Raw genomic sequence first — 17,722 nt, forward strand, 5'->3', positions numbered from 1 at the left:
AACGCTCTCGCTCTACTACCCGCGATTGGCTGTTCAGTGTCGACGTCACTCTTTTATGTGCACGCGCGCGTGGAGTAATCATAGCTTAAAGATCAAAGCCTGAGTTGACAGAGAAAGTTGATGATCAGCATCATGGTACCAATAAAGCCTGATCGCATCGGTTTGGATTTGTCAACTCAAAACCAATCCTGTAACCCCGAGTTTGTTCAGCTACCTTCATGGTACAGGCCCCAGGTCTCTCCAGCGCTGGAAAGCTTTTCTAATATTCTAATATTAGTTTCTAATAAAGTCTCTCAGCTCTTTCTACAGTCTTTCTTCAAATCTCCCTCTTGCTCACTATCAGTGTATACGCTCAGTGTATACGCCCCCTACTGCTGATTGGCTGAAGTGTGTTGTGGTGCTCGGTCCACTTGCAACAGCGTTTCTCAGAAATCGCTCACTGCACCTTTAAAATGCAATTCGGTGGTTTCAACATCATTTTAGTTACTAATATGTGTAGCACACATGTAGTATTTTCATGCAGACATGGAAAACTAGCAGTGAGTATGAAATTACGTTCTTAAAAAAATTCAATTTGAAGAAAAAAGTTGTGTGTGTGTATTACCCTGCCTCTTTACTGCCATCATAGATGGAGTCATTAAGGTAGACAGGCGAGCCTGACAGGTTCATCGCATGACCCACAGGAGCGGTGTACGCCTTCAGTCCGTCTAACAGAGAAGAAGCACATCACTCAATGGGAAACACCATTCCATTGCAGAAAATGCCTGCAGTGAATGTAATGTAGATGAGTGTGTGATCAGGATGATGGATTGCTTGTCACGTGTGAGACTCACCTTTCCAGACACAACCATAGAGTTCAACTCTTAAACACACGCTCATCACACGGTCCGCCAGTGGGTAGAAGCGCACCATGCGTGCTATGATGGGCGGACCCAGGTCCTTCAGGACCACATCATATGTGTTCTCATTCCCTGACACCACCTGAGACAAAAACAACATAGAACTGTAACATACAAAAGATCTAAATTCTGTTGACAGAAGTTTGTTGTGATAGTTCACATAAGGGTTAGAAACCTCCTGTCCCCAGCGGTCCTTCCAAGTCATCCACTGTCGTCCATCACGAGAGTAATGCAGCCGGTAACTACGCGCAAACTCCCTCCCCAGCCCGTCTGCGTGGCGTCCCTGCGTGCCCACCAGAGACAGGAAATAAAGCTTGTGCAGGTCCACCTGCAGGTACTCTGAGCCGCTGGGAAACACCGGACCAGCCGGACACCACGCCCCGTCCCCCTCTCCAGTACTCAACCTGGGACAGGAGACAAACACAAGTATTATGTACATGCTCGACATGTTAGAGCCTTGGTGCTCTTTTTTTTAGTTTGAGTTTTTACAGAGAGACATTTTTTATGTTTAGAGATATTACATGAATTAAAAATGTACAATTATATTTCATACTTTTAAATGTGTGAATCTCATGAAAGCACACACAAAACAAACATACTTTAACAAAATTTTAACTATTCTTTTTAGCATTGTGACATTATGACGATGATTCTCTTTACTGATTCTTTCACTGTATTACAAAACTCATTTTTAAATGAAATTCAGGGAGTATATGTAAACTTTTTCAGTGTTACAGTAATGAGAATTTGGCATGTTGCTTTAAATACTTGAAAATAACAGCACAATGCAAATATTCAGATAATACAGGTTTTAATAGCTGATTTTTTTCTTCTTCTCATTTTTTCTTTTCGTCAAACGAATCTCTAAAACAAAACAAAACAATACCAATAAAATCACAATTTGCCATTTCCTGGCAAAAAAACGTAGGCTAATGAGGCTAACACACACACATGTGACATTTAAGCTGTTTTCTCTTTTAAACTTCCTAGCACACTTTCTTCACTCACAGACACACGTAATGGCCTGAGCGATCCACTGGCTCATTATCAGTACAGACTAAACTTCACTCACTCATAATAGAAAGAACAACTCTGAATGCCTCTGCATTCAGCTACTGTTATCACATAGGTGACGAGACACTGATGACAGACAGCCGAGACCACAAACACTCAAACACAAAGAGAACTGCACCTGAAATAAGATATTCCAGTGAAGTGTGGATATTGTCACCTCACTGAGACCTCATTGAGACACAGTTGAGATCGAGAAACTGAGACCAGTCTGAGACATTTCTGATTGTCCTATGAATCTTCACCATGACCTCAGAGCTATAAAGACACATGAATCAGTCTCACAGACCCTTTCAAAAACAAAATGTAGTCTAATTCACTGAAATGTTATTCTGACAACGAATAGGACACTTAAATGTGAAGGGACTGTTAAACTACTGTCATGTAAAATTATCAGTCCAGACCCAGTTTCAGAAATCGCAAGTACAACAAAGCTGCAAATAAGGTTTGTTCCTGCAGAATATTCCAGTTAACAGAGTTTGTTTTTTCTGTAATATTGTTTATACTTTGATAATTTAATCGGAGTTTTGGGTTGTTTTTTATATACGAGCACAACAGTCAGCTTCCAGAAATAAAAAGTACTTATTTAGTTATAAACTGTTAAAGCCTGTTGAAAACCAATGGTTTATGTACTATTTTTACCAGATCTGGAATAACTTTAAATTAAACTGAAATTAAGTAATTGGAGGAATAATCAACAGATTAATAAATTATCAAAATACTTGCTAGTTGCAGCCCCTCTTCATTCTGTCTTTTTCTCACTGTATCTTTTGGTCTTCAGCATGCTGTCAGACAGCTGTTTCTCTCAGAGGTCATGTGTGTGAGAACCCTCCCAAATTTACAAACATCACACACATCCCTAAACCACTGTATCTCCATCATAAATCCCATCTTCAGCACCTCTCAGCACTCCATCATTCCTCTAAACCCTCTTTCCCCTTTATTCCCCGTTAAAGGCTATATCCCCCTCTCCCTTGCGTCATTTTTCCTGTAAGCTCCTCTCCCCTCCGTTCAAAATCCCCCTGCTGTCTTAAACAGAATGTGGACTTAATAACAACCACATGATCTGCGTGTTGCCAAAAGACAGAAACACGCACACACACACACACATGCACACACACACACACACACACGTCTGGTTCACTATCTTTGTGGGGACTCTCCATAGACGTAATGGTTTTTATACTGTAAAAAACTGTATTCTATCCCCTTACACTAACCCTACCTCTAAACCTACCCATCACAGAAAACTTTCTGCATTTTTACATTTTCAAAAAAACTCATTCTGTATGGTTTATAAGCATGGGGACCTCAATTTAGGTCCCCACAGTGACACAAGTCCCCATGAGTCAGTGTGCATTCAAGTTGAAGTCCACACCGGGATAGAAAAACAAGCACGCACACACACACATTTCAGGATGGGATGGTGATACACCCTATGGTGAGCTTGTTTTTTGGCTGTTTTTGTGTTTGTTGTGTGTGGTTCAGGTAAACCCTAAATTATGGGGACAAAATGTCCCCACAAAGATGGCAATATCTGAAATCCTTGTTCTTCTGGGGACATTTTTGGCTCCCCATGAGGCAAATAGCTAATAAATGTTATGATGTTTTTCTGAAAATGTAAAAATGCTGAAAGTTTTCTGTGATGGTTAGGTTTAGGGATAGGGTTTGTGTAAGGGGATAGAATATGTGTATGTGTGTGTTGCATCTACTACTGTGTGTGTGTGTGTGTGTGTGTGTGTGTGTGTGTGTGTGTGTGTGTGTGTGTGTGTGTGTGTGTGTGTGTGTGTGTGTGTGTGTGTGAGAAACTGGCCTGTATTCAGCAGCATGTGAGTTTCGTCCAGACAGACAGTGCTGTAATGTCATTACCTAATGCTCTATATCAGGACACGCTCCATTACTGACATCTCATGTAACCTAATCACGTCCTCTCATGAGCCTCACAGAGCCCACGAACACAAACAACCAACCACAAATCACACAAACACAAAATGAGAGTGAGAATATTTTATCATGCATGCAGCGAGTAAAAGATGTGTGAAATGAAATCATGTGCTCGTGCTCACCTGCCGTGTTTAGCCTCGGTCGAGTCAGACCAGGCGCTGGATGCGGTGATGTCAGAGTCGGGTATGGTGCCGTCTTCCATCCCCAGAGCATAGCGACACTTAGCTGTGTGATGCACAAGAAACACTTCAGACAGGCACCCTGAACACAAACTCATCATGAAGAGTCAGGATGGTGACAGAACACTTATTCTGAGCGGTGTTGTTATTGTTAACTGAAACTTTTTGTTAATTGAAATAAAGCTGAAAATAAAATAAAATCTAATCTAAATATTAGATGGAAAAAATTGAAATGTTGCAAAGTGAAGTACTAAAAATACTAAAACTGATATATATATATATAAATATACTGTATAATATATATATATATATAAAATATATAAATAAATCAAAAATCAAAAACACATAACAAAATTACTAAAACTAAAATGAAAAATGAACATCAAAAAATACAAGCCATTTCAAAATATGAATAAATTCTATAATAATATATTCATTTAATCATTAACCATTTCAGTTGTATCTGACTTTTGGTGATTCTATGGGCCATCTCTTGCCATACGCGAGAGACTGTTCATGAATCTTCCGTTGTAGATCGACAGGTCTTGAGACACACGCACACACACGCACACACGCGCACAGCACAATTTAGCATCTCCAATTCACCTATACTGCCTGTTTAGTAACAGTAATTATTTAGTATCATTTAAATATACATAATAGTACAACTTTTACTAAATACTATTACTAATACTAAAATAAAACTGATATTTACCAAGCTTTTTTTTTAACCTAATGCCAAGGAAATGCCATGCACTCCTACTCTTATTTTTTTTATAAAGATAATAATCATCACAGACTAAATCACTCCAAAAACCTACCCTGATCAACTAAAGAAAAAGGCAATCAATCAATCAATCAATCAATCAATCAATCAATCAAATCAAATAAATTGTGTCAGAGCTGAGAAGGTTTCAAACTGGGGATTCCAAAACGAAATGCTTGAGGGTCCAACTAGAAATTTGAAAGAAAACAGATTTTGCAAAATGTTAATATTTTACACAAAGCTAACATGCTAAACTAAGACATAAATAAAATATAACAATATTTGTATTATTTCTGACATGTAGTCACAGAGTATAGGACCCTTACAATATTATTGAATTGCAATTTTCCACTATATCTTAGGAGGGGGTTCCATCATGTTTTGGGGTCCCTGTCATCAAACAGTTTGAAACTCCCCTGATATGAGTTAATGGATTAAAATATTTAAATTCAATTAAAGTACTGTAGTATTTTGTAGTTAACAATTCAGTTCCTTTTTAGGAAGGAAAAAATAATAACTATAGGCTTTTGTTTAACATTGTTTATGAATGACAGTGTCCCATGTATGGGTGATATGTCATGAGAAAAAAAATACAGACAACTTTGGTTTTGTTAAATGTTCCATTCTGAGTTTAATTTTTGAATAAATTAAAACGAATAAAAAATAAAGAGGTTCTTTCTCCAACATTCACTAATAAAATGGGGGCTTCACTAGGAATTTCAGTGTGCAAAACTTGTTTTAACATGCTAACTTTTTTTTTTATCAGAATTTTCTAAATCCTTGGGGCATTTTGTCCTTACAGTAATAGGTAAATGAAGTCCCATACACGGCACAATGTCAAATTCTCGCAAAAATACCAAAGCAGCATTGCTGCATTGTTGGAATTGCTTCAGCAATGCCTCACAGATGTAGTGCAGGTCGCAGACAAAAAGAAATAAAGAGATGAAATGAGGACAGTAGAGAAATATTCTGGCACAAACACAGTGTTGAAATCATCCGCACGGATCACATGTCAGTCCTGCCTGTGTGTCAGTTTAGAGGGTGTGCCTGTCAGTGTGAGTGTTGAAGCTGGGGGTGATGGGTGAGGTTTTGGGGGGGACGTACTCAGTTGCTATAAAGTGAGTCATGAGATAAGAATGCAGAGGCTGGAAAACAAACCCTGCCCAGCCAGCGAGACCCTCACACGCACACACACACACACACGCGCACACACATACAGTGGACAGGTGCCCGTTTCATTACATCATCAACCTGCTGCCAATAAAATGCTTTCTCTCTTCCAAACTCTCTCCATGACTCTTGGTCTGTCTATCACACATCTCTAGCTAATATAGAGCAGATGAGCTGTGCTTATATAATATAAAGCTGTGCTTTACAGTCATTTAAAATTATACGCAGATGCTCTCTAGCTTCGACACTGAACGCCGGTCTTGGTGACACGAATACAGTCATTTTCTGCTCCTGATCTATTTGCACCTCCACGTTCATCTCTCTCTCCTGAGAAAACACATTGTTCTCACTAAAAATAATAGTTGCGCTGGGGCAAATTCACTTAAGCAGGGCGTCTGAAAGAGGGTGTGTGTGAAAAATGTTAGAAAAAAATGGTAATAATGGTGCATAAACGCATGTAGTGAATGCAAAAAAACTACTCTATCAGTATTCATTACATTTAAGTGAATTCCCCCCACTATCTCTCCTTGCCTCACCCCTCCTTCTCTCTCTCTCAGTCTCTGGCAAGCTGTACATGCAGACGTTCCAGCTTATTATTTGATTAACTATCAGTAATTGGTCATGGAGAAAAACACTGCAGCCCATACACATGGATCATATGCCTTCATTCAGAGACTGGGCTTGAATATAATGGCTTTTAATGACATTTCATAGGCATTAAAAGCACATTAGAAACCCCAACAAACAGAAAAGATGAAGACTGTGGACTAGAAGAGAATAAAGACACAAGAGAAGACTGATTATAGGAAATTTGACTTTAGGACTTTGTGAGGATCCACACATCCTCAGGGTCTGAACGGTCTGACCACAAAACCACAGTTCAATAAACTGAGAATGGGTGTTTCTCACATTAGCTGTGATTTATGACAACTAAGAGCATTCTTACCGGAGTCAAAATGCCAATCCAAGTCCTGTGCTGCTGTCCAGGAAACAAGGAGGACAATGAGGAGGGCAGGCAACAACGACAGCATCTGTGTTGCCATTGCAACAGTGACACCTGGTTACCTGTCCAGAGTTGAACTATCTTCAACAGACATACCTGAGGACGAGAGAAAGGGAGAGAAAATTATTACATTACGTTTTTATTCATATTATTTAATAATAGGAATACCTGGCTGGAAAACTTGCGTAATTCTGAGCTATGTTTTTTTTTAAAGATGTTGTTCTAATTGGTTCTGTTTTGGTGGAAATGTGCTGTCATGACTACTAATTGATTCGGGGTGAAATTTGATCTCAGTCAGTTATGATGTCATAGCGTGTAATGAGGGGAATCTCCACTGATCTACACTTGATGAAGTCTGTTGGATTTTAAGCACTTGATATCACTTCATTTACACTGGTGGTCCATCAAGTCTTAGAAACTCTCCCAAAAACAACATACTGTCATTCCAAAAGCCACATGTAGAAAAAGAAATTACACAGCACACCATCTTTTCCATTAACATCACCCCTTCTCTGTGAGTATGGGATTTGAGTTTGCATTTAAAGATTCTTTTGGTACATTTAAAAACCACTACCACCACCAGCACCAACAACAACAACAAACAAAAAAAGAAATTTTAACTGACAAATCCAATACAGGAAAAAAAAATCTAACTTGCGTCTCCTGCAAGGGCAACACAGCTCAACTTTATGTATACACTACCGTTCCTAAGTTTGCGGCCAGTAAAGTAGTTTTTTTTAAAGAAATTAATACTGCATTAAAGGATGCATCAAAGTGATCAAAAATGACAGTTAAGTAATTTATAATGTTAAGAAAAGATTTCTATTTCAAATAAATGTTGTTCTTTAGGACTTTCTATTCATTAAAGAATCCCCCCAAAATATTACTACAAAATATTAAGCAGCACAACTGTTTTCAACGTTGATAATAATAAGAAATCAGCAAATCATCATATTAGAATGATTTTTGAAGGATCATGTGACCCTGAAGACTGGAGTAATGATGCTGAAAATTCAGCTTTGTCATCACAGGAATAAATTACATTTTAAAATATAATAAAATAGAAAAAAGTAACAATATTGCTGTTCTCACTGTATTTTTGATCAATTAAATGCAGCCTTGGAGAGCATAAGTCTTCTTTAAAAAACATTTTAGTGTACATACAGTTTTTTCACACACTCATGCTGTTATTCCAGCATCATCTGGCATTACAGTTATTTCATCTCCATAACAACATGGTCTCAGTGAATGCGATTTGTGTTTGTATATGTGTTTTTCACAGCGGCGCGTCCTACAAATCCATGGAATGAGGGGTCTCTGTGAGTGTGTGTGTGTGAGGTGGCAGCTGTCCCCGTGCGGAGTGACAGCGCTGCTTCTGGGGTCTGTGAGAGACAGACAGCTGATGCACAGCTGTGCAGACACAAGGACAAAGAGAGTAGGAGAATCTGAAAGGAGGTGTGGAAAAGAGGTGTAGACAAGGCATGCGTGTAATAGACCCAAGCTTAATGGACTGTGCGTTAGTGTGTGCATGTCATATTCAACATACAACTGTGTGTGTGTGTGTGTGTGTGTGTGTGTGTGTGTGTGTGTGTGTGTGTGTGTGTCCGCAGCAGCCAGTGCAGCTGTCCTGAGCTTGAGACAGGCGGTGGCCAACACACACAGACTGCAAGTGTTTCCAAATCCAGGGAAAACAGAAAGAAAGGGGGAGAGAGATATCAGTTTGTGTGCCAAATAATTCGCTATTGTAACCCAAGTTTGAGTTTATTACAGTTGGCATTGTGAATCCTCTCACGTCTGTTGACAATAAGTGCAATCGCTGTTGCGTAACCTTAGCAACCCATCAACAATTTTAATTAACCGAATCCAAATGATTGAGAGCGAGAGAGAGAACAAAACACAGAGACTCTAGTCCAAAATTAGCGCCAATTCGAATAGAAAAGTGACTTTGGCAAGAAAACAAAATAGTTAGTCACCAGTTGGCTGGTAACTTTATTATTAAGCTGCAACATTACGTCATTCAAGTCAAACTTTAAAAACAAAACTGTGACCTTATCAAATAAAAAAAAATACTGACTAAATAAATGACTGACCAAACCTTAAGTGCAAATGGACTCTAATGTTTCTGGGCATTTAAATTTCATGCAATTAGATGAACTTTAGAATGCCTTTTTGACCCACGTAAGGAAAACTTGAGGACATCTTTATGTAATTTCATAATTCTATGGTCTTTGAATTTAGTCCGATGAAGACGACTGTCATGATTCCTGTCTTGTGTTCCCCTTGTCTTGTGTGGACTTGTTATTTCCTGTTCTGTGCCATGTTTTGTAGTCCTTTGTAGTTTTCTAGTTTATTAGTCTTCCCAGGTGTTTCTAATTAGCCACACCCCCTTGTTATCTTGTTTAGCTTGTTGGTCCCTGTGTATTTATAGCCCTTGTGTTTCACTTGTTACTTTGTCAGTTGTTGTACGTGTAATGGTTGTATCTCTCTATGATTCCCAAGGTTTTGTTCTTTTGTTCTTTGAGTTCTGTGTTCTCTGTTTTGTGTTACTTTGTTAAATCACCCTTAAGACTTTTTTGGGGGGGGGGCTATACAGCCGAAGCTCCGTCGGCCGTGGAGCGTGGTCAACCGCAGATCGCACCATCAGCCAGCACAATTGCGTCCACTGGACCCGTCCGAGGGTGGAGAGGACTGGTGTCCAAGCTGGCCGATCTGCCACTGACATCTGCCCGAACAGCCGATATCCCGAGATTTTCACTGGTCTCAGCGCTCTCAATTCCCCAGGCCCCCATGCCAGAATCTCGTTCCGCCGAGACCACCGATCCAGAGACTGTTCACGTCACGTCTGCCGATCCAGAGACTGTTCAGGTCTCGTCTGCCGATCCAGAGACTGTTCACGTCACGTCTGCCGATCCAGAGACTGTTCACGTCACTTCTGCCGATCCAGAGACTGTTCACGTCACTTCTGCCGATCCAGAGACTGTTCACATCACGCCCGCCGAGCCAGTGTCTCCGGAAAAGATGGCCGCTGCCGCCGAACCAGTGTCTCAGGACAAGATGGTCTCCGCCGAGCCAGTGTCTTCGGACAAGATGGCTGCCGCCGAACCAGTGTCTCAGGACAAGATGGTCTCCGCCGAGCCAGTGTCTTCGGACAAGATGGCCACCGCCGAGCCTGTGTCTGTTCCTGTTCCTGTGCCTGTGTCTGTTCCTGTGCCTGAGCCTGTGTCTGTTCCTGTGCCTGAGCCGGTGTCTGTTCCTGTGCCTGAGCCAGTGTCTGTTCCTGTGCCTGAGCCGGTGTCTGCTCCTGTGCCTGAGCCGGTGTCTGTTCCTGTTCCTGAGCCGGTGTCTGTTCCTGTGCAATGGTCGCTTGCAGGGTCGTCTCCGCCCTGGCCGCCTGAAGGGTCGTCTCCGCCCTGGCCGCCTGAAGGGTCGTCTCCGCCCTGGCCGCCTGAAGGGTCGTCTCCGCCCTGGCCGCCTGAAGGGTCGTCTCCTCCCTGGCCGCCTGAAGGGTCGTCTCCTCCCTGGCCTCCTGCACTGCCTGCTCCGCCCTGGTCGCCTGCATCGCCTGCTCCGCCCTGGTCACCTGCTCCGCCCTGGTCGCCTGCACTGCCTGCTTTGCCCTGGCCTCCCGTCTTGCCGCAGTCTCCAGGTCCTCTTCCATTCCACGGACCTGGCCCTCCATCCCTCCCCCATTCCACCTCTGCTCCACCACCCTCCTTGACCTTTATTTATTTTTGTGTGTGGAGCGTCTGGAATCCGCTCCTTAAAGGGGGGGCTCTGTCATGATTCCTGTCTTGTGTTCCCCTTGTCTTGTGTGGACTTGTTATTTCCTGTTCTGTGCCATGTTTTGTAGTCCTTTGTAGTTTTCTAGTTTATTAGTCTTCCCAGGTGTTTCTAATTAGCCACACCCCCTTGTTATCTTGTTTAGCTTGTTGGTCCCTGTGTATTTATAGCCCTTGTGTTTCACTTGTTACTTTGTCAGTTGTTGTACGTGTAATGGTTGTATCTCTCTATGATTCCCAAGGTTTTGTTCTTTTGTTCTTTGAATTCTGTGTTCTCTGTTTTGTGTTACTTTGTTAAATCACCCTGCGTTTAGATCCTTGTCTTCGTCTGTCTTCCTCAGCAACATTACAGAGACTAAGATTCCAAAAGGTTCAAATAACAAGTATTTTTATTATTCAATAAAACAAACACAGGCAGATCCAAAGGTTATGAACAAACGATACGTGTAACACACGAACAATACCCAACCATGAGCTGAATAAGGAGGAACTTAAATATACAATGATAACGAACTAAATGACGAACAGGTGTAGGCCTATTGATTGTATGAATGTCCATGGTAACTAAAGACTGGCGGGAAACTAGAACAAAGGAAACTCAAGTCAATGAAAATAAAACTAAACAAAAACAAAACGTGATGAGAAATATGGTAAAGTTAAATATAGGCCTACTTTAAATGCCATTTCTATTGAAATTTGCATGTCATGTATTTAAATATATTCGTAATAACACATTTGTAATGCCGTTGCAATTTAGTACATTTAAAATATATGAACTTTAAATGCAATATTGAATAACATTGTACAGTTAAAATTATAATCAAGTACTTTATATATGCTGTCAACATATTAAAATAAGTGTGCTCACCAGACGACAATCAAAACTTCATTTAAAACGAACGTTAAAGGAAAACTTTTTAAAAGTGTAATTAATTGTGTTAATTTAAACTAAACACGTAAAACTTTTTTTGCGCTTCGGTTTTTAACATGTGGCTTTTTTTGCGGCCCGTTCGTTTACACGACAACAGCGTTTTAGATGCCTAAAAACGCTAACTTTTGAAAACGGTTTTCAAAGTGCAAGTTTTTGAAAACGGTCTCCACGTAAACAACAAAAACGCAAATCTCTGAAGACTATGACGTCATGCACATGCGTATTACATGTTTCATCATCGCCATCTAATGGCCTGGCAGCAGAATACAGCGTTTTTAGTCGTTTTTGCGGATCCGTGTGAATGGGGATCGTTTTGACAATACTGTCGTCTGTACGGTGAAAACTCAAAGGAAAAACTTCTCCGTTTTAAGCATATCGTTGTCGTGTAAACGTTCCCTTAGTTATGAGCTAATTGTGTTTTTTTACTCTAGAATGATCATGCACATTACCTCTATTGGCATTATTCGAGCTTATGAAGCAAAATTTATGATTCAGTGTTGCTATTTTTTATTTCTGATTTGATATTTAATCGATAAACAGTTATGTAGATTTATTTCCCCATTGAAGATAAGAGCTGTACTGTACTTGCATGGCTAAATCCTCACTCCAAGGCAGTTACAAACACGACATGAACTGACTTGCCTTTGATATAATGCTGAGACTGATGTAATGACGTGATGTTTGCCACTACTATGAAAGTAAAAAAAAAAATGGCTAAATCGTCCCATTTTCATTAATACAGAAATGTGTGAAATATAGTTTAATTGCCTGTAAGAAATATTTATGGTTTGCTTGCTATTGGCAGTGACAAAAAAGTACCCTGAGTGTAGGCTAAATGAGAAGGAAAAAAAACATCAGAATAATATAAAACTCAGGAAATGAGTCTAGCTGTAAACTCAAAGGTAATGCAAGTTTTTATGTTCAGTTTGATCTGATCTTTCACTTTCCCTATAACTCTCATTTCATGTTCTGCAAAGAAAAACATTTTCGATATAGCAGCATTAGCTTCGCGTCTCCCTGCTGGAGTGTGTGAATGAGCTCAACCTCCTCAGCAGATCTGGTCCAGTGGGAGGCATATAGGAAACGCTCTGGAATGATGCCCCTATATACTGTGTTCAGTTTAAACAGATGAAGATCTTAAACACTCAAATGACTCATTGCATATATCAAAAGTCAATCAGAACCCCCTATAGGCTACCTTATACAGTAACAATGAGGCTCATAACTCAGGTTGACACAGCTGAGGTCACTCTGGGTGTGATTCTGCTCTGGGGAGTTTCACACAGCAAATTCGTCAGTTCAGCTCCTTTTAACAAAACCCTTCGTGACAAAGTTTTAACTGATTGGCCTGAAGCAAGTTCATACACACATCAAGAACTGTCAGTATGAGACCTGCTGATAAAGCAAATCTCACAAATGTGTTTTAGAGTCTATAACCCTAGGACATAACCGTAGGGCAAACTCCTTGAAGCATTTCAGTACGTGTCACATCATCAATACACGCAACAGATCATCACTGCTAACTTTCACCTTCATGACTCCATCTGCACTGTTTAACCCCCCCAAGGGGCCGGGACAAGCTTGAAATAAAAGTGAAATACACTTTCAAAGTTCCAAACAAGTGAACCACGCAAAGAAATATCTGGTTCATATCTCAGGGGGAAAAAAGGAAATTCACAGCTAAATTAGTTTATTTTTTTAAAGAAAATCTCTCTTTCTTTCTCTGTCCATATATATATATATATATATATATATATATATATATATATATATATATATATACATACATATATTGGAAAGTGTATTATTTATTTTCCTTTCAATTTTGTAGTAAAACATGACATTTCTTAACAGTTTTTGTGAGATTCACCATGTCAGATCTCAATATCAATAACTTTCTCCATTCTGACCTAATTTATGAATCTTATAACCACAAATGTCATTAGTGATAATGACATTTGTGGTTAGGTCAAAATGGAGAAAGTTACAGGATGGAAATGATCTTATCTTAAATAAGATTTTGCTATGGAGGTTGTCGTGTGTTAGGATAGTCTTAAATACAGTTTCATAGGAATAATCCAAAATATGGTAAAATGTTTTTTGCTAGGTTGTATTTCATTACTTTTTTTTAAAATACATTAAAAGCAGATAAAAAGGATTTGCAATGTCAAAATTCATTCCATTTCATGCAAGAATAATTTTACCACTTTATAATAATATTTTACTGAGAATTTAAGCTGTATGTGTTAACCTCCAGCTTATTTCTTTGAGATGTTGTCTAAATTTTAAGTTGCAACAGTAAAGCTGGAGCCACACAAAAAGATTTTTAAAATCTGATTCGATTTTCAAAATGTGAGAGACCGCAAATTCACAGATAACCAGAGTACGTACTGTGAACACAGGAAATCTTGCAAAATCTCCTCCATCAAACGTAATTTTAAAGTAAACAAACATGGTGGACAACCGGGCAAAAAGAAATGGCGCGTATAGTGTAAGGACTGCTGGGGGGGGGGGGGGGGGGTGTTTAAATGAAGTCATGGAGACGGTGTGAACATGGATTTTACATGTTACAACACGAGCTGGAGGTGAGTCTTCCGTCAGCTCACTTTCTGATTGGGTATTGTTTTAATCTCCAGAGCATGCACGCGTTTGTCCTCGAGGTTCCCCCCTCACAACAGGATTTCTGATCAAAAATATTCAACGTTTACGATTCGAGATCGGTGTGTCCCCGCCGTTCTTCCGAGCAGATTCAGTCACTCTTAAAACACCTCACACCACAGGAAAATCTGATCAAATAATCTGTAGAACCATCAAGATAATCGAGACTTTACCTAGGATTGTCGGAAGGGGAAATATATTTCCAAAATCACTCCAAATATCTTGTACCAAGGAGGGTGGGACTTAACGAAAGGTCAATTGTTCTAACTGTTTTTTGATGTTGTTATTTGCCAAGTTGGATTCAGACCTGGGTCTCCTGAATGTACACCACAGTTCAACATGCCTTGAGTACTAACCGCTAGGCCTCTGGCAGTTTGGTTAATTTGGTCTCTGACAAATCCCAATTAAAATTTTTAGTAAAGCGTATAGGATATGATATGGCATTACTCTTATTTCATTACCATAACAACATCATAGCGTTGTTATACAACATTGATAGAGTAAAACAGTGTTCAACTAGTTTTAAATGACAGCATAGATGGTCACATTTCACTACTTTGTGTATATGTGAGGCTGTTATGAATTGAGTCAGTGAGGCAGATGAAAAGTTTCCAACCACTCTGTCCAAATCTGTGGAGAATGACTTAACACGATGTGTGCGTTCACATTGGCATGAGAAAGAATCGATGAGTAATGCTCGTGCTGAGAAGACTCAGCGTCCTCAGCTCCATTGTTTTGATTTTCCCTTTAAACCTCTGGGGTTCTCCTGTAATTTTTGACTGAAATTTTTTATTGGTACAAAACTTCCCAGCCAGCAATGACACGTGGGGCCCAGATGGGTTAACTACGGGTTCCATGGGTACTGTGTGGGCATGGGCTTTGGCTGGGTGAAATCAGCGGGTCCCATGTAGGTTTTGTAGTACGAGTCCCACATAGGAAGCCCATATGAGCTGATTACATGGGCCCCATAAGGGACAGGCATGGGCCAAGTGGGCATGGGTTTGAACTGGGAACACATATATGGGTCTTGCATGACATATTTATGGGCCAAGTGGGCATGGGTTTGATCTGGGAACACATATATGGGTCTTGAATGGCATATTTATGGGCCAAGTGGGCATGGGTTTGAACTGGGAATGCACATATGGGTCCTGCATAGAATTTGTATGGTCCAAGTGGGCATGGGTTTGAACTGGGAACACATATATGGGTCTTGCATGACATATTTATGGGCCAAGTGGGCATGGTTTTGATCTGGGAACACATATATGGGTCTTGAATGGCATATTTATGGGCCAAGTGGGCATGGGTTTGAACTGGGAATGCACATATGGGTCCTGCATATAACTTTTATGGGCCAAGTGGGCATGGGTTTGAACTGGGAACACATATATGGGTATTGCATGACATATTTATGGGCCAAGTGGGCATGGGTTTGATCTGGGAACACATATATGGGTCTTGAATGGCATATTTATGGGCCAAGTGGGCATGGGTTTGAACTGGGAATGCACATATGGGTCCTGCATAGAATTTTTATGGGCCAAGTGGGCATGGGTTTGAACTGGGAACACATATATGGGTCTTGCATGACATATTTATGGGCTAAGTGGGCATGGGTTTGATCTGGGAACATATATATGGGTCTTGAATGGCATATTTATGGGCCGAGTGGGCATGGGTTTGAACTGGGAATGCATATATGGGTCCTGCATATAATTTTTATGAGCCAAGTGGGCATGGGTTTGAACTGGGAACACATATATGGGTCCTGCATAGAATTTTTTATGGGCCAAGTGGCCATGGGTTTGAACTGAGAACACATATATGGGTCCTGCATGGTACATTTATGGGCCAAGTGGCCATGGGTTTGAACTGGGAACACATATATGGGTCCTGCATGGTACATTTATGGGCCAAGTGGCCATGGGTTTGAACTGAGAACACATATATGGGTCCTGCATGGTACATTTATGGGCCAAGTGGCCATGGGTTTGAACTGGGAACACATATATGGGTCCTGCATGGTACATTTATGGGCAAAGTGGGCATGGGTTTGAACTGGGATAATATATATATAAAAATATATTTTTGATTTATTTACCAGTATGTTGTGACATTTAAATTGTTTTTTAAAGATTATGTTTGTTGTTCGATGTAATAATTTTGTATTAATGTATTTTTTGGAGAGATGTTTTTTTTCAGAGATTTTTTTTAAATTAAAATATATTTTTGATTTGTTTACCGGTATGTTGTTGTGACGACTACAAAAGTGTTGTATTTGTGTTTTAAGAATATTCACAATTATTGTCTTTTATTTGAAACAAGTGATTGTATTTTTTTTTTTTTTTTAAACAAGTATCCCAATTGTTTTATTTTTAATGGGAATTTTCCTGACTTAAAGTGAATTGTGTAGTGTTTGCTCCAGGCCAGTAGGGGCAGTGTAGAGTGACGAATTACTGTAGCTGCGTGAGTTGCGCGGGTTTTTCATTACTGCAGAGAGCTCGAAACTGATAACACTGTCTCCTCGTTTCTCTCCTGTTTTACAGGTGGGTAATTGTATAAAAACACCTCAGAAGTAGCATTTATCTATGCTGAAATGTATGTGAGATATGAGTGAACTGTTTTTAGTGAAATGAGCTTCGTTAGGGTCTGTTTTTGATTTAGTTTGAAATGAGTTGAAACGAGAGGGCAAAGTCCTACAGAGTAACGGTCGAGAGACATAGAGATCAAGTCAGCTCAACACACACTTTCCCCGTGTATATATATGTACATGAAGATATTTTTTTGAGCTTGTAATGTTAACAGATATGTTTAGCTCACTGTATGTCAGTTTCCCACCATCTGTTGGAAATGTTTTTTTGCTCAATGAGTTTATACAAAAATGTTTACAGTTTAAAACGAGGTTAAAAGTTACACTTTAATCACTTTATGAGTTCTGAGCATGATTTTGCAGTACTGTATTAACATGATACTGATCAAATACTGTGAATGGAAGATTCTAAGTATCTAAAAAAAAGCTGGTGAATATTACCATTGTCTTTACATTTCATTTTGATAAATAGTATAAAATACAAGCATGAAGGGTAAGTGAACATGCATTTGGTGGAAAGAGGTTTATTTTAATATGGATTTTGCATTGACATGGACACTGAAAATTCATTGTAATGTTAAAAAGACACTGAACATGTAATATGTGAAACATACAATGATACTTAACAATAGAGATGTGATTGCTGAAGAAAATTCAGAAAATAAATTACTGCAGAGAGCTCGAAACTGATAACACTGTCTCCTCGTTTCTCTCCTGTTTTACAGGAAT

The 17,722-nt window shown here is 39.7% G+C and overlaps 1 protein-coding gene across 3 annotated transcripts in view; it reads right to left on the bottom strand.

Annotated features, from left to right (window-relative positions):
* The window catches only part of ddr1 (discoidin domain receptor tyrosine kinase 1), a 47,988-nt gene that overhangs the window by 22,323 nt on the left and 7,943 nt on the right, over positions 1-17,722 (bottom strand). For all 3 annotated transcript variants that reach the window (XM_084385113.1, XM_084385112.1, XM_084385111.1), the window contains exons 2-6: positions 6,976-7,128; positions 4,037-4,139; positions 1,075-1,303; positions 834-981; positions 605-707 (exon numbers count right to left, since the gene is read on the bottom strand). In XM_084385113.1, coding sequence (XP_084241239.1) covers positions 605-707; positions 834-981; positions 1,075-1,303; positions 4,037-4,139; positions 6,976-7,072 — 680 coding nt within the window. In that variant the 5' untranslated portion in view covers positions 7,073-7,128. The remainder of the gene's footprint in view (positions 1-604; positions 708-833; positions 982-1,074; positions 1,304-4,036; positions 4,140-6,975; positions 7,129-17,722) is intronic.

This window comes from Rutilus rutilus, assembly GCF_951802725.1.
Source record: "Rutilus rutilus genome assembly, chromosome: 17".
NCBI classification, from domain to species: domain Eukaryota; kingdom Metazoa; phylum Chordata; class Actinopteri; order Cypriniformes; family Leuciscidae; genus Rutilus; species Rutilus rutilus.